Genomic DNA, 25,529 nt, shown 5'->3' on the forward strand with positions numbered 1-25,529 from the left:
GATTTCAACACATCCTTAAAGGTGCTAATGATAGTTCTTTTCCAATACTCATATATAATTCTGTATGTTATAAAAATGGCTTTATTTATATTAAACTCTGCTTTATTTGAATAGAACCTCATGATTAAGATTTTCTATGGCAGTAGCATAGCTCTTGATTATGCATCTGAGAGAATATGCAAATTAAATGAATTGATTCCTGTGATAATTTGCTAAACTGCACTTAAGCATATACTCTGCTGTTGAGGGCATCATTTAACATTCATATTAAAATAACATAACTACAGTAGCAACATTTTAGCAATTGTGTTTACTTTAACCTAAGAGTTTACAGTTGATTATTTAACTGTAAATTCCTACTGTTTTGTGTTGCCACAAGCATATTAGCATCTTAAAACCTTAATTCTTGCTTTGTCTTCCATAAATATACCATATAATTTCCATTCAATAAACTTGTCATTTAGCTATACTAGTCTTTAATCTTTGTAAGAGAGTCCAAATGAGTGAAATTGTCCCTCTGACTGAGCTGAGGTTGATGTACACAGGACTGGAACTAGGTGCTGCTGCATGACTTAATTAGCTGCTGTAGTTAAACGACCCAATACAGCTTAATTGACTGTTCCATCTGATTTCACAGAGAAAAAAAAAACAGATTAAATTGTCTTAGCCTTTCTAATACTAAAATGTGGTGTATCCACAAATGAACTAGTTTTGCATTCAGAAAACATTAACAGAAAAGAACAACAAAAGCAATATCAAACATATAAAAACATACTCATGCAGATAATATTTTATTAAACTGCAAATAATTTTGCCAGCCTTTGAAAATTTCTTAATGCAGACAAGTAAATTTGAAAATAACAAATAGTCTCATGGTCTATTCTCATCCTAGAAGCTCAGTAATGGCTCATATGCAGTAACTTTATCCAGTAATCAGAGCCTAGTATCTTTCATTGTAAAGCAGAATCGCTGTAAAGAGTTAAGGCTGCTCAATTCCAACAGCTCACTCAGGCCATTTTTACCTTAAGGTTTAGGTTAGATTTCAGTACCACTTCTACATCTAAACTTGTGTTTAGGGCAAAGTCAAATATCATGACATATACTGTATATATACAACATCCTGCCACGTCCTGCCACAAATCTGCCTCAGTCTGTAAGCTTGATACCCTTGGCTTTTAAAGCTGTAATATAATGCCTTGAAGTTTTCCAGAAAACAAAAGGAGATTTTGATGTGCATTTAACTATACCATAATATGAAATATCTATGCTGTTTAAAACAGCAAACATACTGTAGAAACCAATTGCACCCTTTTGAAAGTTACAGAGGGAGAACCCGAATATATTGAATGTCACTTTCTTGCATTTCTTGGCCGTGGGACTGTTTCAGTCTAGTGAAGACAACACATCTTAGACATTGGTATCAGTCCTAGTGGCAGAATGCAGTGTACACTAAGAAGACAAACAATTTAAAGCAGTGCAAGCAAAAAATAAGTGGTCAAAGGCATGGAATGAAAATGCAGGTCATCCTTACCAGGATGGGATCTCTTAAAATCTCTTAATTTCCTGTTTTTGGGGTGAAATGAAAATTTAACTCTTTGGTATACATTCTTTTTTTTTAAATGCAGCATCATAGAAGTCAGCTCCACTGACAGCTAAATAATAACTTGGACAGGATTCAACCAATGTGAATTGATCTTACTACAATTTCATGTTTGAATCCTTCTGCGGCCTACTTTACATATTAAGTTTATTAAGTTCCATATTGTTTAATTTAATTTAGTTAATCATATATTACAATGAGTTAAACCCAATTCAACCCTTTTGGGGAAAAGTGCTTTTGTAAGCTTGTTTTCAGTTGTGGGTGCTTGCAGTTAGTTTTTTAACACTCCTTTTGTGACATGTGCTGTTGCAGACATTTGAAAAGCAGGTGTCTAAAGCTGGAGCTGTCTTTGCAAATGCTGAATGGTAGCTTGTGTGAAACTGGCTATAGCCAGGAACTGTGGTCCTTCCACGGAAGGATCAGCATCAGGAGCAGAGCTCAAACAAACAGCATGGTCAGCTGTCAGTGTCCCGTTACGGAGGACAGACACCAAACTTACGTAAGCTTACAAGCAGAAAAATCATTACACAGCTGAGGGGACTTAAGGCCTTATTCTTTGTAAAAGCACAATCACAAGAATAAAGGCGCACCATAGGCAACAGAATGGAACTTCAGAAGCAAAAGTGTCTTGTTCCCAGAATTCAGCAAAGACTTCCCTTTTTCTCGATCACAGTTGTTCCACTTCACTACAGTGTTGTCGTTTCAGTATTGAACACTACAGCTTTTAGTGGTATAGATATCAGAACATTTAACTGTGTATAGGATCGACTGTGGTAAATTCTTTCTGTTTGTACAATAATATACTCTTTCTCTATAGATTAACAAAAACTGTCAAGTACTTATTATTCAGCCTCATAAGGAAAGACTTGAAAATGCTGGCCTTTCGAAAAATTTATTATGTGAAATGTTTTAGCTTTGAGAAATTTTGTGTTATCGGTGGAAAAAAACAATTTTCTGCGGGAATCATTTTGTTCTTTAGCTTCTCATTTGGTGGTGTTTGTCATATCATCAAATTTGTCCACCATGCTGAAATGTTACTCTGCATATCATTTGTTAGATTAGTTTGTTTTTTAATGATAGAATGAGTGTTTTAGTGTTTTCCAAAAATCCATTTCCTCCAGGGCAAGGAACAGCTGGTGATCATATTTCTGTGTTTCTCCAGTAAAGTGCAAGCTGATTAATTTGGGTTTAGTAGAATGGTGTTTGTTTGTGCCTTGTAAGCAAATTCCAAACATGAAGGCGGGGGGGGAGTTGAAACAGGCCAAGCCGAGATAAGAAATGTCTCCTGTTTTAGGTGTATTCAGCTAACTTGTCATTAGCCTAGACTTTAACTTGGCACCAGTTGTGAAAGTACTCAGAACAGAACATTTCCCACTTCTCTGCTGGATGAGTTCTGAGGCTGCTGGCACTGCTTTTTGGGCAGTGCAATATCCTGTGTCAATTGTCATTTTTGGCATTTGAGCTTCCTGTCATTTTGCTGTCTGTCTCTGCGCTCAGCGCTTTACTTATGAAGTCAAATGTTCTTTCTCTTTTCTTTCCCCTCCTTCCTGGGCTCAGCTGGAAGCTTTTTATTCCATATTCACAACGGAGCAGCAGGACCATGTCAAATCGGTGGAGTACTTGAGGAACAATTTCCGACCACAGCAGAGTCTGGATGACAGGGTGGTCTTCAAATCTGCTGTCAAAGACGCTTGGATACAGGACCTGACGGACAGTCTGGGGAGTCCGCATGGAACTGAAGCCTCGAAAGGTATAATAGGATTTTCACACATTTTTTTTCTCCTTAAAAAGGCACAACAGCAATTAATTCTTTACCCACAGTTTCTTCAAGCGTTTGTCACACAGAGGAGAAGCTGCAGAGAATCACCCTATAGAGAAAGAAAGCTGCAGCTGTAATGATTCTAATTTTGCAACCGAGTTTCTGTATTTCTGTGCTCCTGTCATGCTGGATTTTGCCAAGTTATTTCCAAGGGTCTGTTTATAAGGGTCATTGGCTTTGCAGATCTTGGTAGAGGTGTATAGGGTGCTTTCCCAACATTGCAGACTTGTTACATTGTAAGATCCTTATCAGTGTGGTCTGTATTTCCCTGGTTCAGCCCCAACCATTCTCACTTCCAGCACATTACATGTACCATCAGTTTTCACAGCAGATTCCCAGGCATACCTCAGAGATGTCTTGTCTCGACTGCTGAACAATAGAAACAAGGACTTCAGCAGCTCCTTTCAGGCCATGGCACTGGGCCCACTGTAAAAGATTTGAAATTATGATGACAATGTGTGAAATGCCCTTGAAAAACCTGCAGGTCTGCACATGTGTGTCTGTCTGTCAGGTAGAAACACTTGCTCATGAAATGGGATGGAAAATAACAGGCTGAAGACAAGCAGCATAATGATAGGTCTGCGGAGGGTTGTATTGCCATATGGCATCTCAGTGTAGCAGAAAGGTGTTTATCATTAAGATAAGAACATTTTATTTTTGGCATATTATAACAGCCGGCTTTGAGTGCAGCGGATCTTCAAAGTGCTGACGTTTTCTCTCCCCACTCTGATAAGTTAACTTCTGACAAGAATGGTACCTCAGGAAGGAGGAACTAAAGAAAAATGCATTGGCGGTGATTGTCCTCTCTGAGGACCTTTGTACCGAGCCCAGAATGTTTCATAGATTGCCCTCAAATCAACAGTAGGAATGTGGAGCTTCTTGCTATAGACTGTAGGCGGGTTTATTTAGAGAGGCCTTGGAAGGGAGACACAAACACACTACCTATAGGTCTTCCGGAGGTAAAGAGATTCACTCCTGGTTTCACTGAGCACATAGCTTGGCGAACAGAATCTTCACTGACGCATGTACTGTTGGGTCCTTCCATTCTTGCTTTTAAACATAAACATTAACAAAAAAAGAGAAAGACAAATGGATTTTTTTTGTTAAACCAACAAAACAAAGGTCCAAACTCACCAGATAATTTAATCCTCATCTTCTATTCTGTTTTTATTTTTTTTTTCTAAGTGTAGAGGCAGTCTGAATAATAGAAGATAATTATTTTTTCAGGATTTCAGAATGAAATATTTATAAACTCTTGGCAGTAGACGTTCCTCTGTAATCAACATTAGAATTAATTTAGGTGTACTGAAATAATTCAGTAATGCTAAATTAAAAGCTTATGAGATTTTTCTTCTGTTGAACGATTATTCTTTGTTTAATTTAGCCATAAAAAATTGATTGTGTGATACTGTATGCTATGAAACCCGATGTCCCCTCTACATTGATAAAGTGGGAGTGAAATAATTGAACTGAGAGGGTGTATCATTAATATTCGTTCTAAAAATAGACCAATATAAATTAAACCCGCACTGTGAAATTGCTTTTGTTGTGTTGCCTGTGTAGATTAAAGCGTAGCTGATCAGTCTGAAAAAACAAAACAATGATATAAAGGATTTTGAACTAAATTAAGAACTTATTTGCAAACATTTTTTTTGTATGGGGGGGGGGGAGAGCTTTGCTTTTACTTATTTCTCCTTCATATTACTTTCTAGTGGTCAATATTTGAAAAATTAAAGCCGTTGTCCGTGCATTTGCTTCTCTTTACTATTTGATGTTCTTCTTGCTTCGAACTCTGGCTTTTTGGTTTGTAGGTTTCTTTCTTTGTTTGGGTTGTTACTGTTATTAATCTTCCTGTGTTCCAAAGGCTGGGCTGTGGAGGTGACAGGGGACTTCTACAGGTGACGCCTGCCTCATTATACTTCCCCTAGAGTCTTGCCTTGCTTTCTTGTGTTTCAGTTTTGCCCATTAATCTAGTGCTATTGTTATGGAGGAAAGGGGGATCAGTATCTTTTTTAATATACTGTGCTTCATATTTGCAGAGACTTTCTTGATCTTTTCATTTGGCCTTTGAGCCTGTAGTGTATTACCCTAGGATTGCACAGCCCCTCTGCTACTTGTCTTTTTATTATTCCAAATCACACTTTTCTGGTCCTATTACTCTGTCTCACCACATTTCCATCCCCAGAGCAAAACCATTGGGTCTCAGAACCCAGCGTGAAAATAGCAGATTTTTGCAAATTAATATACCGTATGTTTAGTTTTATAAAACTTGCCATTACCCATCCATCAACCTGAAAACCTTTCAGTGTTTGCTGACTCCATTCTGGATGGAAGGGTATTATTTAGTATTTCATCATGGAAAATGCCTCCACCTGCTGCAGACATTTTTCTGACTGCCAGAATCGCAGCACAGTCTATCCCTCACGTCTGAATATTGGGCATGGTTCTGGTTTTCTCTTCACTTTGCAGATAAGGAAAAAAGAAAAATCCATTTGGGATTTGCAGTGTGCCCGCAAGAATACACAAATGAGAACTGAAACTGCAGTTTAGACTACACAGTGATCACAGACGCAGAACAACTTGAGAAAGAAATGATAGTTAAAATAGAGGGCAAATTTTTATAACAGAGAATGGTGACAGTTTCCAAGTCAAGTGCAGAATACTGATGATTTTCATTATAAACATGACACTGAATGAAATATTTTACCTGACACCCCCACCAGCCTTCCAGCTGAAACAATATCCTGCATATAGCAAATGGATTGATGGGCACAAAAACCCTGTGGCTCCAGCTTCGCAGTGTGTTTGTGTTTGAATCTGAAATAGTTGAAGGGAAATAAAAATCATTCACTCCCAACACACATCATCCCATGGTCTGCAAGAGACAAACATGGTAAAGGACAACCTGGCAGAATAAATAAATGAAAGAAAAAAAGAGGATTTCTGCATGATTTCCTCCTGAATTAAGCAGAGTTTAGATTTCAGCAATTTATTCAGTTTACTGGCATGCTCAGTGATTAAACACCTTCTGCTTTTGAGATTACTGGAAGCCTGGATAATGCCCATGTTTAGAGAGGCATGATGCAATGGAAAAAATGTGCTGTCTTGCTTAGTGTCATAGTGCCACCTAGTGTTGTGTTGTTGTAGAGCAGAGACGTTTTTTGTGAAGTACTTCAGCGCAGGTACTGAGTGGTTCGGAAAAATGCCACATTAAAGACCCTAAGGCTAAAATATATTAACTCATACATTATTTTACTGATCTTTAAACAGCAGAGGGAAAACAATAAGAGGAGAAGGCATATGACATCTAGCAATAAAGAGTTTTCCTAAGGCGACCATCAGTGCAATATTTCAGTCAAGTCAGAAATTGTGGCATCTGAACTTCATATTCTTTTCTTCACAGATAATCAGATTTTCTCTCTTATTTATATTTTTTAAATTAAAATTAATAAACTTTGATTGATAGGTACTGAAACGCAGTACCCCAGATGCTCATATTTACTTTTTGTGTAACAAAAGATAGAAGAAATTGTTTTTTGACTTGCTTTATTTGCATGCTTGCTAGGATTGTATAAAACGCAGGTGTGGCCTTCATGTTAACAGTAATCTTGTTATTTTTTTGGTTTAGTGTGCAGCAGTGCCCCTGTAAACATGAAAGTCCAGCCAGTCAACAGCACAGCATTAGTGGTGAGCTGGAATAGGCCTGAAACAGTCTATCACCCTCCCATCATCAATTTCATGATCTCATACAGCTGGACCAAGAACGAAGAGCCCAATGAGCAGACCTTCTTCAAAGACAGTGACCAGGACCTGGTAAGGGAATCTCCTCAACACCTATGACTTTTGTTCATGCAAAGACCATTCACTGCCAAACCCTGATAATAGCAGAATACATGCATCAGACACCTCCTGCTCAGCCATGACGCTTTGAGTTTTGTTTCTCACAAGTGTTTTAGGACTTTTGCCTTGCCAGTGATTGGTAGAGATTTTACGTTATTTAACAAAACATGAGTTTTAATTGCATTTTCTTGGGTTGCAGTGGAGTTCAGATTGGGTGTTTGCATCATTGCTTAAATTGCCTTGTTACATCTTGCTGAGAATGCTCTTTAATTTACACGAAGAATACCTTATTTTCTTTCGCAGCATAATGCAAAGGGAATAATTGGAAGTTAGAAAAAAAATACTTTTCCATTTACATAAAATCAAAAAGTTATTCCATGTCTACTAGTGGCTGAATTTTTAAGTTGTATTCACGGTGTTCTTTCATACTATACATACCTTTTTTGTTAGTATAAGCATTTGAATATTAATCTAAAAGAATAAAGGCATAAAATTTGAAAAGTAGAAATCAAATTTTAAGTTCACAGGGTTCTTTTTTTCTGTAAACTTATTCAAAGGAGGCCTCAGAATTGATGAAGTATGTAATTCCAGATGCAAAAGAAAAACTCAGGAGGGCTGAATGGATTTCTCTGCGACTGTCATCTTTTCTTCCTAGGCTGGGTCTCCGCAATCAGTAATAGAATCACATTTCTCTGCGTTGCTGCACAGGAGGATTCTCCCCTCCGCCTTCTTTCTTTCTCCCCTTCATTTCCATTTTTATTTTCAATTTCCTCCCAAGACATTGTTATCTGGGTCACATTAGGGACTGGCATGCTTTATAAAATCATAGCTGAATCAATCGAAAAGCACTCAAGACCACAGTGTTTTACAGGCTCCTTCTTGTAATAACCGGCCATTCTTGAAAAGATCCTTAACAAAATTAAACAGAGTGGCACTTGCATAAATCAGTGATTGAGCAGCAGACACAGAACAAATGCCATTACTTAATGTAAGATTTACTTGCACTGTGAGGCTTTCCATGAATGGATTCTTTGGGAGTAAATTATGATAATAGCCATTCCTCATACATTTAACATTGTATTGAATACCCATCTCCAAGGAATGTGATAATTCATACATATGTTTTATAATGCATCATCCATAAAAAAGTTTCTTATGATTTGTTCCCCTGAGTTGCTGAATGCTATCTGTAAACATTTTTAAGCACGGAAAAGTGTTGTGTTTCTACCTTTATATTTTATGCAGGTTTGTCCGCCAGAAGCTCTTATTTTATATCTATACAGTGTCATAAACCTTTCAATAGAATGGCAAATGTGGCTGTGCAGTGTCTCAGTGAGTTAAATAATAAATTGTAAGCCTGCCCCTTTTTGATGCTTTAGTGTTTACATGCATATGAATTGCTGTCCTAAAACTCTGGACTCTTAATCTATAATGTTTCTCCCTTGTTGATTTAAGATGATTAGGTATCTAGAGGTCTTAACAATAATGCAATCTGTTTGTGCTACTGCTGAAAGGAAATCGCACAGCTACAACAGATTAGGGTTCTGTGCCATATTCAGAAATTTGAGGGTTAGATTTAATAACCTTGTTAGTACTAATGTAAAAGATCAGTGGAGGGAATAGAATGATGCTACTCTTTTCTAATTTAACTATTGTGCATAAAGAGACAGCTGCAATGGTTTTTAGATCAAACACATTTAATCCAGTTTAAATGAAAAGAGCTCATTTTTTGTCAGTTATCTCATTAAAATAGAGCTTGTGGCCATACCATTTCTCCCAGGGCACAATGATAATACACTTGCGGTGTACTTCCTGCTAAGCAAAACAATACGTTTTAAAATGGAAATGTTTTGTGACAATTTCAGTGAGTGTTGAAAAGGAGCAAGCCTAATTTTACACCAGTGGGTATGAAAAACATACAGAAAAATGTCTTTAATACCTCATCTGTGAGACCATCTCCCCCACTCTTCATGTAACACTCATTAGCACTATGCAGTGTGAATAGGGAAAAAATGGCCACTATTTAAAATGTTTGCTTCTCTTAGTAGAAGCAAATACGAGCTGGAACAACCAAATGTGGTAAAAAGTCACTATAACAAACCAGCTGGGTCAGAAAGCAGTTCTTGGTTTGATGCTCCTACAACTCAACAACAGACTAATAAACTCCATTCAACAGCTTCTTGTTAAACATAAATGACAGAAGTCTTAACTAAATATTAATTAAAATGTTTAAGTAGTGAATCATCTAATAGCGGTACACAGTATATTAATGTTCTGCTATGCTGACTTAGCAATGGAGGGAAAGTTGCATTCAGAATAGAAGAAGAATAAAGCAGAATAAATCTCAAAGCAAAAGGCAAATGACCCTGTCCCTTAATGGAAAAAAACCCAATTAAAACCTTTAAATATTACTTTTGTGCTGTGTAGTTTTTTCTAAATGGCCTTGTTTTTCAGGGTTCTGTTGTATCATCTGTGCTTTGAATGTTTTATAACTACGGGGTGCTTTGAAATCAATACACACCATAGTTAGCCTTTTCATAACTGTTCTGGGGCATTGCTGCTGTTACAGTTTTAGCATAAAAGTACTGCCTGTGGCACACACAAAAACACCTTTCGTCTTTGGGGTTCACACATACTGTACATAATAAGAATAAGAGAAAGGATCTCATTCCATTTTTGGCAGATTATAAATCAGAAGTAGACTGTTAGAGCTGTTAAAAAGAGATGGATTGAAAGTAAAAAGGCTGCAAATACTAATGTTATTTTCACTTGCAGGAGGCTGTCATCAACCATGTGTCACCAGACATTCTGTACTTGTTCCGAGTCCAAGCAGTATGTCAGAATGACATGAGGAGTGACTTCAGTCAGACACTGCTCTTTCAGGGTGAGCCTTTTTCAAATAAAATCCTTTTCCCCCACTTACAGAACAGCTTCTTTGCTTTGCACATTCATCTCATGAAAGGAAACATTTTTTAAGTTGGTTCTTTTTATAAAATGAAGACCCACGCCATTCTTTCACATTTGAGGACTGATCATCTACATTATCGGCTTTTGCCTTGTTTCTCACATTTTTAAGACATGCTTTGCGCATGAACTGTTGAAACTGTCTTCCTCAAATTTTAAAGCACTGAGCATTGAAGACCTGGGGTCATTTAATAGAACTCTGTGATCAAGTTGGGTATGTGGCTTCTCTATCAGATCACAAGAATGTAAATCAGCTCAGAAGTGTTGCAGGTAAATTTAAATTACACACTTGTAATTTTTTATTCTTTTATGGATGGGGGAGTGGTCAGATCTCTGCACTCCTATCCTGAAAGCTGGGTGGGTTTAAATCCCAGGCGAGATGTTACCGAATTACTTCACAGTAGCAATGTGTTATTATTGATATTAGCGCTGTGAGAAAGAATTTGTATTCATTAAAGTGTGATTTTGACTCCCAAAAGGAAATGTAAAATACGACATTGAGGTACCCAAGCCTGCATTCATACTTTCAGATAATTTTAGTGTAAAAGCTTCTTTCTTTGATTGCCAGTCTGCGCAAATAATGTTCCAAATGTTGTTTTTCTTCTGTATATGTCAATCCACATGTTTGTCTAACCCTCTCTGACATTTGAGATTTGGTTACTAAAGTTAAGGAAATTATAACTATAGCGTAATGAGAATCTTTTCTCTGAAGACAAATCTGAAGATTTGTTTCTAATTGCTAAAAAAAGGAAGATCTATTATTGCTGTATGTTCTTGAAGGCATTGAGAAGACAGCAGATGGCATGGGAAATTCAAGTACAGGAAGTTATATTTTAGTATCTTTGTTTAAATTACTATTATAGAAATGTTACATTTGAAAAGAATATGAATGTAGGAGAAGGTGATCAACTTAACAAGAATAATGTCCATCTCCTAAAACTATCATCCTCTCTCTTATTAATCTGTAGTCAGCACATAACATTTTTCAGTCTCAGTTGCTCAAATCTTTTTGTGCTTTATGTCAAAGCTTTGAGGGTACAAAACAATATGGATTTTATGGAAAGTCAAACAGTCATTCTTAAAAAAGCCTCCTAGGCACACAGCCTATTTCCTAACACAAGGACAAAGGGAAATGCTTCAACGGTGTCAACAGTAAGAAGTTTAATTTGGTAAAATGTTCAGTACACTCCAAAAAAGGCATACCACAATACTTCAAAAAACTAAATGGTTTGGATGACAAAAATTTAAAAATCATTTAAAAACTTCATAACATCTCTTGCACATTGTATTCATTTGATTTACTGCTATTCTGATATCCGGGTTTATGTCAAGCACTATTTGCTTGATTTTGTGACTATCATTATCTTTAGTAGTTCAGGTGGGTAGCTGCGTCAGCATGTGTAGGCTGCAAAGGAACAAGTAATAGGTTTATTCCATGCTGATAAAAAAGAAGAGAGAAAAAAACACAACGTTTCGGCCGTGGAGCCTTCTTCAGGTGTGAGAGAGACAAGGCAGTAGGCAAAGTGTAGTGGGAGAACAACTCTGACGGACGGATTTGATTGGGGGGGACGGGGATTTCACCTCTGACGGCCACAACCACTCTAATCTCTCCGTCTGTGTTCTCAAAGATGGTTTTCCGAACTCATACATCAGAAAGACTACCGAAACCAAACTTATCCTGCAGCTAGGATCACACCTTCCCCCTTCTCTTAACGACAGACTACTATTCTACTAAATTTTCTCAATTCTTTGGAAGTTTCATTTCACACCTTTCTACACCTATCCTGACTTCACACCTCTTGATTGGCCTCTCTTTCTGTCCCCTGCTCCCGCCTCTAACCCCTCCTCCCTCCCAGCCTTTGTTCTCCCACTACATTACCTTTGCCTACTGCCTTGTCTCTCTCATACCTGAAGAAGGCTCCACGGCTGAAACGTTGTGTTTTTTCTCTTTTCTTTTTTTTCAGCATGGAATAAACCTATTACTTGTATCATTATGTTTGAAATGCACAGGCATCGCATTTCCCAGAAATACTTGATTCTGTTGTACATATTAGAGGAACAAAGCAGAAACATCTGTTGACAACAATGAAAAGACTAAGATGTAATCTAAAGCAGTTCTAAATATCCAGAAGGCTTTGTAGAAATGTTCCTGGATTTGTTTAGTATTGGAAATGCTCTTCTGTTTTCAGTCACCACTAAAGCACTGTGTAACACCTTTCTTGGCAACTAAAGACTACTTTTTTGTGGTGTGCCTTGTATTGTTCTAGAATCATCACTGATTTAGAAACATAAACACAATTTACAAAATGAATAACAATAGTTAACTTATCAGTTCATTTTAGGTAATGGGTTTGTGTTCTTTATTTTCAGCAAACACAACTAGAATATTTGAAGGCACAAGAATAGTGAAGACAGGAATGGTAAGTAGATATTACTGCTGTATATATTTTCTAAAAATGAAAACCATGAATGAATGAGATGAATCAGTAATAATGAGTAACCAGCAGATGGCACTCTAGTATGTGGTACATGAAGAGATTGTTCCTGTTGTCAGATGTTTGTGTTTGTTGATTTTGGTCTTAGTATCTTAGTCTTTTTAAATCTACTATTTAAAAGAAAGAAAATCCTAAAGTCAAATCTAAGTTCAAGATTTTTTACGATTTTCTCTCCTTTGTTCTTTCCTTTGTGAAGCCTACTGCCTCCCCTGCCTCCTCAGCAGACATGGCACCAATCAGTTCTGGGTCTTCAACATGGACTTCATCCGGACTCCCGTTCTCTTTTGTCTCCATGGCAACTGGAATTGGACCCTCTTCCAGTGGGAGCCAGGCCACAGTGGCCTCAGTGGTGACCAGCACCTTTCTTGCTGGCCTGGGCTTCAGTGGTGGTGTTATTTCCTCCTTCCCCAGTTCTGTGTGGCCAACCCGCCCCCCACCTGCTGCATCTACAACAACCAAACAGTCGGTGAAGCCAGTTGTGCCTGCCACTGAGTCTGTCTCGTCTCAAGGCTCTGATGGTGACACTGTGGCCAAAGACGGGGAGGGGGCTGAAGAAGGTGGGAAAGGTGGCAAAGGGGAAGGCGAAGATGGAGAGAAAGATGGGGAGGAGGAGGAAGAACAGGAAAATGAGGTCAAGGACAAGAAAGTGTCGCCAGAAGTCAAAGAAACTCAGGATAACAAGACCGAAGTGAAGGTACCCACCACAGCCTCTCCAACATCAACTGCTAAAGAGAAAAAAGAAGAGGATAATGGTGCTGAAACTGTGAAGACACCACCGCATGCATTCCCAACTGAAACCCTCGAAGACCAGCTCATGCAAGGGACAAAGAGCCCAGCAGAAGTTGACACACTAGCTCCCAACATGGAGTCACCCAACAGTACTTCTGAAACACAGGATCCTGAAAGGCCATCATTGACCACCAAACCAGACAGCGAAGAGAGGAATATCTGGCCCTTCTCAATTCATACAGGTAAGACAGTATTGAGTGTGATTTTGTGTAAGAATTTATGTTCATGCAGGGACAGAGGAAAGTATGTTTTTTATGCGTTTAGATGGTCATTAAGATGGTGCGATCTATCTTGATTTTGTTGTGCACTTCTGTCATGTTTAGGGATTATGGGAGTAATTACATTTTTTTTTAAAGCTTATGGTACATTATTATGCTTTTAAGGAGACATAGCAGCAACCTTTACGGAACCCCATAGTTATTTTTGGATTTTTTTCTTAACTTTTAATTTCATATGCATGTGATATCTAAACCCCAGAATTAAGACAAATCACGCAGGATAATAAAGATTGTAGGAGTTCTGTCTGGATAGGCCAGTGGTTTGGCAGTGATTTGGATTATTCTTGGCAAAAAACATGGCAGGTATGAGCAAATCATATGTCAGGTGTGCTTAGTGTATATATCTTTGCTTATGTTATGACTGTGGCATGACGTGGGGGTGTGTCCAGTGTGGAGGCGGAGCCCTGGTAGAAAGCCTCACCTTTGTAGTCCCATCTATTTTGGCTTCCAGCTGATGAGCCCCAGCTGGGCGGGTTTTATAAGGCACACTGGACACCCCCCGACAGTTTGAGTAGGGCCACCCCTGGAAGGGGGGAGTTTTCATTGACAGTCCTGGAGGGGATTGCACCTGCGTAAGGTTTTCTTTTTCTTGTGGCCTGTCCCATCACACAATTTCACTGGGGCAGGCGCACAGGCACCTTTGTTGTTACACAACAGTTCTTGTTTTGTTTTTACCCTAGGCGCCCTGCTCACCAGGCTGGACCCCACTAAATAGGGTAAGCCCAGCCTGGAGGTAACGCAGCCCAGCGGTACTCTTTCTTTTTGCCTTTTTATTCATTTTTTTTCACTCTTTTTGTATTATGTTTGGTCCCTGCTGACGACACAATCTGAAGTAGTGTGGAAACACTAGAGAAAAAGTCATGCAGGAGACGGGAATGAAGACGGGGGCGTGTCCTAGGTGCGCTGGTGTACTGGGAAGGTGTGGCCAAGGCAAACAATCCAAAGAATAAGTCCATAGGCGAATCCAAAATATGGGCAAAAGTCCATGGCCAGGTGATCCATCCAAGACAAGGGATTTAAAAACAGCAACCAGGTGGGAACAGGCAAGGGGATCAGGAACAGGCATAGAAACTTAAAAACATAACGGAGCCATGCGCAACCAGGTCCCGGGCTCGCACGATATGGAAATCAGATGCAGAGCCCGGATTAGTGTCAGCACATGGCTTTTAAGGGGGGCTTGAAGGAGGCTAGAACAAGGAACAGGTGCAGGGAATGAGGCAAACAAGGAAGAGCCGAGCGCCCTTAAGGGGGAGGGACTACAATCGTGACACTTCCTTCCCCTTGCCCTGGGCGTTGACTTTTATTGGTGCTCGCCGCGGTGCCTCCCGCTACACACTGTCACATGACTTATACAGTATGTGTAGTAAAATAACGTTAGCTAATATATAATCACAGAATAATAGTAGCCTGTGGTAACAATAGTACATAATTGAATAAAGATTATTTGGCAACCTTACAAAACCTTCTAATCAAATGAAAAACTAGCTTATTACTTCATACTAAGTACAGTTGGTCTCATCTTTACCTTCCTTACGGAGTTCACACAAGCTCATGGATATTAAGGAAAACATCTAGGAATCCATATATGATCTATCAAGAAACATTTCGACAAGTAATGTCAGCTTGGATTCTTATGATGCAGCTATAGATGGATTTTTAGAATTTCAATTATGTAATTTGTATACTCACTACGTGTGTCTTTACATCTAGGCTCACAGCAGTGAGTCCAGTACCCATCCACTGAGCTGTTCATTTTCTGAGACACCACACTCTGTGGGGACGTACATGAGATTCCACACTGGGGTGTGTGCTGTTCTGATGTCGCCAACCGGCAATCAGAATAGGGACCTTTACTAGTGGAGCCACCTGGGAGCACCAGGTTATTATTTTAATTTTAAGTGGAACGGTTATAAATAAGGGGAAGCTGTCTGGCGGACAGATATCTGGCTCGGGATATCCATCTAGAATTTTTTTAATTCTTTGTTTGAGGATGCTTGCCAAAAAAGAAGAAACGGAGTGTTCTTGTACATGAGTTCTTTTTCATCTAGTGCTGTAAATACTTTGATAGTAACTCTTGGATTTTACACCTTTTTGAGTTGTGACAATTTCTGAGTAGGTTCATGAGGTTCTCTCTGGATGTCCCGCAATAATCCACCGTTCAAAATCTTTTTTGTTCTCCAAAATCAAATCATGGGCTGGGGATAAATTGCTCCCACACAGGACACTGCCCTGTGTGACCACCCCTGCCTGCTGCAGTCCCCGGAATTTGTTATTAACATTCAGCTACTTCAGCCTGTGTTCTGAGACTCACCTGTTGTCAGCTCCCCAGAACACGCTTCAGAGCAGCACTTGGGGGCACAGTTTGAGATATTGATTATCCATCATCACTCCACTGGGTGATAATTGCCATTCTGTGTGCTGCTCCCCCACCCCCGGACACTTAATTGCAGCAAACTAAAGAAGCTGTAAAGTAGCATGATGCTTCCCTGCACCAGGGTAAGAGGTTTTGGGCTTTCTTTTTTTCTTGGACGCATACATTTCAAAATAGAGAAAGGCAGTCTGGTCTTAAGGTGGACAGACACAGTTTAGTACTGTTTGGCATCTTCCTTGATTCAGTTGAGCCATGAGGGAATGTGAGCTTGTAAAGTGGGCTCTTGGCCAGATCATGTGACTGAAGTGCTGCGACTGTGTGCCACCTGGACTGTAATCCAGCACGCTGTCTGCTGGACGTGAAAGGGCACCATGAAAGCATGTTTTCTGTGTACGGCCACATCATTATCAATCAGCACAGCCATCTGGATAGCTCTGCCACTGAAGCTCTAGCTACACACATTGAAATGACGAGCATCTCTTCTTTGGATGACAGGAGAGCCAGTGAGTGTCTGTGTCAGTAGTCAGTCCTGTTGTGTCCCATTTGGGAAGATGAGGCAGCCTGGGGTGTTTGTGCCAGCCAATGATTCTGGCCTGTCAGTGTTGTTCACACCTATTTTACTTTTTCTGTTGTTTTATTTCCATTGAGCTGCTTAAAATTCATCCCAGCAATTAAATCTGTGCTGCAGGGCTAAGAATTGTACAGCAGTATCTCTTTAGCGAAAAGCTGGATAGTGTTCTGTCATAAATATAATATTACAAAAGAGCAAATGATTTGTTAAAAGATGGCAAGTGTGCGAAGAGTAGAAAAGGTTTTCTCTGTGGCAGCTGTGTGGTCTGGCTTTCCTGGCAAGTTCCAAGGAGCATTTGGTTTTTCTTGGCTCTTGAACATGAAACGAAACACTGCAGCAGTCGATATACTTTGACCCGCTTGCAATTAACAACAAAAGTTTGCTTGAAGAAATTATAAAAATAAAGCATTTTTTCCCTAAACTATACAGTTTGCTATTTACTTGTACTTGTGATTTTTTCTTTGTCCCACGTGACAATCCGCAGAGCACTTTAAAGTCAAGTATCTCAGACTCCATGTGAAGTACATTTAAGTTATTTATGATAAAGTGGATTAATGCACAGTGAGCTGGATAAATCTATCTGAATGGGCTTTTAGCAACATGCTGCAAGGGACAGATTGTTAGTTTCTTAGCACTAAGGTGTTGCCAATAATTATATGAAGTTAATTCAGTATTGGTTCAGTAGTGAAATGACCACTGTTCTGGTGGCAATTGTGATATTTTTTGTGCAGAAAGCAGTGAATAATCTGAGAACAAAAATTGTATATGTGTTTTATATTGATGGTGGTTATAGCACATTTTTTAAAGAGATTATCCCATACATGAAAAAGATATATGGTAGAATTCAAAGGAAAATTTGCAGACACAAGCCTGGATTAGTGATACTTGCCAACTATAAACCCACAAGCTGATGGTGGATTTGTTCTAGCAATTTGAAAGCCGCCATGAGATATTGGACTTGTAATTCAGCTGGCCAGAGGATTAAGCGATGCCATACTCTACAATATACATGTAATTGTGTATGCACTGTATATCTGTCCACAGTGTGAAGACATAAATGTAAATAAATCACAGTTGTGAAAAACAACAAATAGAGAACGTGACACTCGAATACAGAAACAGTGTCATAATTATCTGCAGCTTCATATTTAAACTACAGCAGCCAGTGATAATCTGACAAGAAGTTACACTTTGAATTATCTTTGTCCATTTGTTAAACAAACATGATCACAGCCTATAAATAACCAGAAATTGTTCACATGTATCTATAAATATGTTGGTGGCAGGTTAATATAAAATATCTGTTTATATCCCTGTATATTTAAGGGCCTGATAACTAATTTGTATTAATTAATATGATAATCATGCATGAGAAATTCTTGGGGATAAAAGTTTTTTTTTTAATTCAAACACATTCATGTAGTGCACAGTTAGTCATTCTTCTGCCAAGAACACAAATGTGTATTTGCTTGTGGTTTTAAATAGAAACTGCTTTCAGTGTGAGATGAAATATAAAGCTTACATCACACACAGCAGTACAGTAAGTGCAGTAGTTTTGTCAGTAAAGATCTTTAAGCCTACCGATTTGCTTATATTCTTGTGCACACACTGTTATGACGGAAATAGCCTCTGGTTTCAATTACAACTTTGATTTCTTCATACGTCATCACAGAACCGTCAACCAAGTCTGAGGGCGATATAGGCAAAGGTTCTCCTTCCTTGTTTCACATTGCTGTGAAAATAGGAGCAGTCTGGACGTTTAGCTGTTTCCCGTCTACAGACTTTTTCACAAAGACATAAGCATACATGACAGTGAGTGAGGCATAATGTTGTTGCTTTTGTTTTTTTAATCGTATTGACATAAGAAACACTCAGACACAATTTGTCAGGTTCACAAAATTTCATACAGTAAAATTTAAATGAAATGAGAAAATTATTTTCTCCACATTTCTTTCTTTATCCTGGTGAATTGGTTGCTAAGAGAGGCTAATTAAGGTCTTTTAACATGTCATTTATTGATTGTGTGTTACAAGAACACACTACGGCCCATGTCTGTCCATGTCTGTTTCTCATTCTTCTGCTCACACTGCCCTCCCTGTACTCTGATTAGCACCTTAGCTAGACCCGCCTGTTAAAGGCCATTACTTCAATGAGCATAGCACTGGCCTACTTTTAGACCGTGGAGAGACCAGAGGAGAACAGAGCTGTCGCCATATGAAATCTTAGCTCCATTTTTAGCTCTCCCTGCCAAAGAAAGTAACAACTGACTTGCTTGTGTGTGTCTTTGCGGTTTAGATAACATTTGAATACACATGGCTCAGGGAGGGTAAGCTGTGTTGTTCTCCAGTATGGATCCACACGTTATATGGCAAATTCAGACTTCGATTATCAGCACACCGGCTTCAGGCTGTGAAAAGCCAATTATGTGGATCTTCGGGACTTCATTGTTTACACTGTGGTAATGAATGGTAACACTGTTAAAGAATGGGAGGATTGAACTGCACAGGGCAGTCTGACTCGGGTAGGTGCTGCTGTAAACATCCCTTTTGTAAAATTACAAACTTTAACAGATGCTGTGTGTTTTTTTTATTTTTCTTATGATTATTAAGCATGAGGTACAGTACTATTTAAAAAATGAAACTGGGTGTAGCTCTTCTAAGTGACCATTTATTTTCTTGTTGCTGAATGGATAAAATGCATACCAACTAAGTTGGAGAGAAATATTGCTTTTGTGCAGTATATGTTTATATTATCCGTACATCCATTTTTAACCTCTTTATCCAATACAGGGTCACAGTGAAGCCGGAGCCTATCCCTCCAAGCAGTGGGTGCAAGGCAGTTCCGCACAGAGCACACACAGACTCAAACACGCACACACTCACACCAAGGCCAGTTTTCCCAGAAGCCAATTAACCTACCAGTATGTCTTTGAACTGTGGGAGGAATCCAGAGCACACAGATGGAACTCATGTGAACACAAGGTTAACATACAAACTCCACACATATATCACTCCAAGAATTGAACCCAGTACCCAAGCACTGCGAGGCAGCAATGCTAACTACAATGCACCACTATGCCTCCCATGTGTAGTATGTCCCATACAATTCTATGACAGTAAAGAGTTGTATTCATTAGGCTCTCAAACACACAACAGCACTGGGGAGGACTATCTTCAAACCCCAAATGAAGCTTAGAGGACCTCGTTTTACATCTAAGAGGCTAACTAGAGAACTGCATAAATTATTTCGTCAACAGTTATTTAATTGTCTGTCATGACCATTCCTGATGCGCTTCTTTACAAAACCCTACCTTTATTTATGTATGTTTTTATTCAGCTTAAATCTAAAACTTTGAGGCTTTAGGAAAGACGCAGGGAAAGGCTGTGTTCTCATTGCTAGTTCCTGTTTTCATTCTTGTTTAGTACGTATGTAAACCTCAATATGCCCACTAATAATTTGCCTTTCATTTAACCTACAGAAAGAAATACTGTTTCCAACATGACAAGGCATCCCTCGTATGTTTCAAACAAGATGGAGTGGATCATCCCTTTGGTTGTTGTCTCTGCTCTGACCTTTGTGTGCCTCATTCTTTTGGTGGCTGTGCTGGTATACTGGAGGTAAGTCCTGAATATTGAATACAAGGCAGACATCACTGCAGCCTCATTGTTCTGTAGAGATCTGTGTGTGTCTGAGCTTTTAAGGGCAATTGTTTTGTCCTTGATTTAATATGGAGAATAATACTTTGTATAGTTGGAATTTACATTTTATGCCATCACATTATTAAGTTGTACAAGAAATGTACCAAAGTGTACATTATATTTTAGGTCACCAGAAGGAGATGCAAAATATACATACGTAATGTTTGCTGGTCCCTATTTTAATAGTTTATTGACTTTTATCTCTATCCCTCCTCTTAAACAGTTAATACGAAAAAGTTTTTTTCAGTACTAGTTCTGAATCATACAGTGGTTGAGACGGTGAAAAGATACCATTTTGCATGCTACAGTATATTTTCAGTGTGGTTAATGTGTTTGGATTCATTAGATTCTTGTTGCTTTGGTTGTAATTTGGAGGTATTACTAAGTGATGAAGGCAGATTGCACTGATTGCGAGGGAAATATTATCTTCATTAATCTCTAGAAAATTACTATCATAAGGTTCTGATTAGGCCTGTCTAATGACTCCAATGAAGAGAGAACCCAGGTTAAAGCTGAGTGATTGTGCTCTGCTGACACTAAGCTGGAAAGAGAGCAGTGACGACTTTCCTTAGGGATCCATTACTTAGCCATTACCATCATTTGCGGGGCATCATATCTGTGAAGTGTCTCTTCTCCTGTCTGTTTTACCCATCACACATGTTATATGCTGTCTTGTAAATGGGCTTTGACTTACCAGCAGTGAAAGGCATGACAAAACCAATTCAACATGAAAACGTTTGCTGTGATTTAGAATTTCACACACTCTACAGTGCTCTTTATGTTGCCTAGTCATTTTTTTAAGTTTGTATGTATGACAGACTTGATTTTCTCTTGAATCTAAAAGGGTTGGATGTCTGTGTGAAGAGAATTTATAACTTTAGCTTTAGAATTTTATAGTTTTAATATCAAATAAGTATTCCTTTTCTGAACAGTTGTTGCACGAGCCTGTGACACAACTGTGTGCAGTTGTGTATTGTGGGTGCCCTGTCACATGATCATTAATGCCTAATTCCTTTGCAACTTTTCCCTAGTTGAGTCTTACCAAACTGGCTTCGCAGGGGCATATCAAAATTCACAAGTTGTCCGTTGCTGTGGCAACCAGACCCCCTGCTGCTGGCTGTGCTCTGAGGTGTCCTGTCGGGCTTTTCAGAAGAGTGGCCTCTGCTCATTAGTAAAAAAAAAAAAGAATGACTGAGGTTTCTAAAAACATGCTGCATGATGCTTTCAAAAGCTGGATTAAACATGTGTAACAGACAAAAGCTATGTGCTAACTGGAGTGAAGAATATGTTTTCCCTTTGCTATGAAAACTCCAGTTTCCCTGGAAAAACTTTCTCTTCCATAATATAATGAGGTGTGGATTTCCAATACATTAAAAAATAGAAATTGCAGTTAAAAAGAAAATGGAGACAAAATTAGAATGTATATTTTTACAAAGACAAATTCAAGTAAAAAAATAGTAACCAGTCCTTACAATTAAAGGTCCATGGTATTGTGATAATTACAATATGATTTAAAATTAATGAATATATTAAAAATATGTTTTTTTAACCTGAAAGTTATGCACCAGCTGTTTCTCTTGAACTAGACTATTGCATTTTAATAAGACAAATGAGTGAACTGACAAGAAACAAGGCCAGCTTTGCTGTTTGCAAACTGCTGTTCTTCCATTTGTGAAATGAGTATGTGACCAACGCAGATGGTGCCAATATTTATTTCAAATTGGTAACGAAGTTTTAACTGGTGAGGCTAGAGTAGCATGCAGGTTAATTTGTTCCTGACTGCTGGTGAGAAATGTGCCTTTATAGGCTTATGAAAATAAAGTGGCTCAGCTTTCTTCAGACTCAGGGGGCTGAGATAGGGGGTGCTGTCTAATTAAGGCATTAGTGCTAGAGATTAGGTAGGCGGGTTTAAGCAAATATTTAGTTCCTGGTTGTGTATTGATAGTCTTTGTGCAATTGAATAACACCTTGTACTCCTGTGTGCATTTTTTTATAGACTTTTCTTATGCTTATGAACATATGTTCACAGACTTTTTATTAAAGTGGTTTACTTTATGTTTTGTTAGAATTGTACATATTACAGTATTTGGTTTATTGGAAGCATTTATTTGCTGGCTTTGTATAAAGAAAACCTTAAGCCTATTGGTTTTTGCTTTGCTTGCCAAGAACTACCTAATGAAACAAATTCAGAGCTCGTGCATTTTCTCAAATACTCAGACTCAAATCCTTACCTTAATAATGTGAGTTGCATTAATATGTAATTCATTGGTAATGGTAAACATTAGCAATAATATAAGATGGCAGGTTCTTATAAGTTTGGATTTCTATTCTTCAATATTTGATTCATCTAAGTTGAGAGTGAAATACTGGTTAGTTGAGTCTAAAATAATTAACATGAATTCATAATGCAGTCACTGACTAATAGAAGGGGGTTTGGTGACCCTCATTTATGAAGAGTTCTTAAACCCAGTCATGTTTACTTTATATAAGCTTTCAGAACATCAGGCTTCAGGAAAATGCCAGATATGATAGGAGGCTCATCAAGCTTAGCTGCTTCTGTTTCTCTATAGCCCCATTGCCAGCACAGTACTTCAAACAGCCCCTTCACCTCTTTGTGAGACTTCATTGTGTTCGGTTTTAACAGTATATACACTGCAGTCGCTGAAAAAATAAAATAATAATCAGCTGTTAAAAGACATTTGGTTCCAACTCAGCAGCAATTTGCTTTTTTTATTCCAGGAACACTGTAATGTGACAGAAGCAGTGTCTGGTCTCTGATGGTTCCCTAGACACAGCATGTTCCCTGAGGGCAATGGCCTTGCTGCACGACCTATTGCACACTCTTTTTTCCTCTTTTTTTTTTCTCTAGAGGTGCTGTGGGTGCGATATCCATTGGCCGACTGCATAGCAAATGATCTCTCGTTTGTTTAAAATGGTCTGGGGTGTAAATTACCCACGTGAATATTATTATCGGGTCTAATACTTATTTCGATTTGTCTTTATCTGTGGGAGAACATGAGTGGATTTGAGTGTTCTGTGTGTAGCGCTGATTCTTTTTTCATTTTTTAATTTTCATTTCTGGAACATTTTTCATCGTGAATAAATTCAGGACAGGGCATTTAGTTACAGGGGTAGGGAGGAAGCCCTAATGAAAAGCTTGGTAAAACCCATAAAATACGGAGTGGAGTATTTATGTTAACATAGTGTGATAAAAAAGTGCAACTTCTCGCATACTAAAGGCTAAGTTGGCACAATTTATTATAAGCAGTTATTTGTAGTAGGAAAATTGCTTTGTGTAAATTGCTTTAAATATTGCTGAGAGTTGATTAAATTATTCATGTTTATTTTGTATGTACTGTAACCCCTGTTTATAGCCCTCAGTTGTACGTTCAGCTGAATTGTTGAAGATTGAGTGGTATAATAGGCAAACTCATGCCAATTAAAAAAAAATCTTGAACTTTGAAAGCACAGAACCAGATGGCAGTAATCTGCTGTCTTTTTTATTTCAGATTTCAATTATGTAGCATTGCTGCTTAAGATTATTTTTTTTACTGTATTTTAGTTTTTCTAGCTAGCTTTCTATCTTTATGAATAAGTACTGTACTGCATATATTCATTGCCGATTTAATGTTAGAATCTTGTTAGATTCTTTATAGCTTGCTCATTTAATTCTGTGGTTGTATGGGTGGCACTGCGGGATCAACAGTGCCTTAGCATTACATACAGGAATGGAGAGTGTGTGCGTTTTCCATCCTTTGGCTACAGCTTCTGTTCTTGCGAAAGAAAAGGTGTTTACAATGTGTAAGTGTCCTAGGGCTTTTCAGTCCCCAGATCTATTGTTTGACTTCATTGACTGTAGGGAACAAAGCAGACAATTATGGCACGAATCTGGGAGCAGGGTGGATGCAGGAGCAGGTGCCGGAAAACAGTTTAAGGGGAGAGGGAGAACACTGTGCCATCTAATTCTATTCAAGAGCATCAGGCGCCCCCGTAGGCTGAAAGTCCCTCCTCTTGTCAAGGTAGTCCGAGCTGCAGCAGCTCTCCCAGCAAACAGAAGCTCATTAGATATTCAGTTCCGGCCCCCAGCAAGTCATTAAAGCAGCAACGAGCAGTGACGCCTGCGCTGGGAGTCCAGCCTCAGTCAGCAGCACCATGCAGAGGCTGTTTGGAGCTCTCACCACTCTTCTGCTCAGTGCCTTCTCTATGATGACCAGCCTGTGCTCCTTATTGTGCATCAAGTACAGGTAACAGACAAGGGGGAGGGTTAAATGAGCCCTGAGCTGTCACTGCTCTAGGGAGGTGGCGAGTGATATGTTAAATTTGGTTTTGTTTATCTGCGGGGGGGGGGGGTGTTATCAGATTATCAGAGACAACAGCCTCCGACTCAGGCTGCTCTCTGGGCCATCCAGCATCATTCCTATTGATTTTTTCCTTTGCAGTATCTGTAATTCACTTTCTTCATGGCTCCTCGTGGGTCTGGGCAGCTTTGCTGCAGGTGCAGTTTCAGTTATGAAACTTTTGTTAAAGCCAGCTCAAGGATTAGCCCCGATTGCCATCTAGCATTAAAATTGACAGGTCAGGTTGTTACAACAAAGCAGAAGTGATAGGAATCGTAATGTATTGTCTTGTGTCTTAAATGATACAGTTCTCAGTTTAGGCACGCTTAAAGATGCAGTGAGTGCATGTGGATAAATACACATCTGTTTAGAAACTGGAACATGTCAGAATGCATGTGTATTTTAATGCATATTTAATGCATAAATTGTCTTGATTCCCTCACTCTATATATGAACTCTATATATTTTTAGGTGTGAAGGACGCATTTTGGCCTCAGGAAGTTTTAAATTATTTAAAACATTAATGCTTAACTTTCCAATAAAATTGTCAATCTATTTCTAGGAAACACTGGTGCTTTCGTTGTGATTCTCATGCAGAATAAGTGCACTGACATACCTGTGTGATTTTCTGTCTCCTTTACTGACAGGAGGTGTTTCCAGACAGCTCATTTCTATGTGGAGGACAGCAGCTCTCCCAGAGTGGTACCCAATGAAAGCATACCAGTTATACCAATACCAGGTAAGCAAGGAGGAGGTTTAAACACTGC

The 25,529-nt window shown here is 38.8% G+C and overlaps 1 protein-coding gene across 1 annotated transcript in view; it reads left to right on the forward strand.

The window, feature by feature from the left end:
• The window catches only part of ptprga (protein tyrosine phosphatase receptor type Ga), a 256,694-nt gene that overhangs the window by 199,561 nt on the left and 31,604 nt on the right, over positions 1 to 25,529 (forward strand). The window contains exons 8-14 of the mRNA XM_088636210.1: positions 3,158 to 3,350; positions 7,048 to 7,232; positions 10,035 to 10,143; positions 12,594 to 12,643; positions 12,915 to 13,689; positions 20,206 to 20,344; positions 25,410 to 25,501. Of these exons, the coding sequence (XP_088492336.1) occupies positions 3,158 to 3,350; positions 7,048 to 7,232; positions 10,035 to 10,143; positions 12,594 to 12,643; positions 12,915 to 13,689; positions 20,206 to 20,344; positions 25,410 to 25,501 (1,543 nt within the window). The remainder of the gene's footprint in view (positions 1 to 3,157; positions 3,351 to 7,047; positions 7,233 to 10,034; positions 10,144 to 12,593; positions 12,644 to 12,914; positions 13,690 to 20,205; positions 20,345 to 25,409; positions 25,502 to 25,529) is intronic.

This window comes from Lepisosteus platostomus, chromosome 6, assembly GCF_059453375.1.
Source record: "Lepisosteus platostomus isolate fLepPlt1 chromosome 6, fLepPlt1.hap1, whole genome shotgun sequence".
In the NCBI taxonomy this organism is placed as follows: Eukaryota; Metazoa; Chordata; class Actinopteri; order Semionotiformes; family Lepisosteidae; genus Lepisosteus; species Lepisosteus platostomus.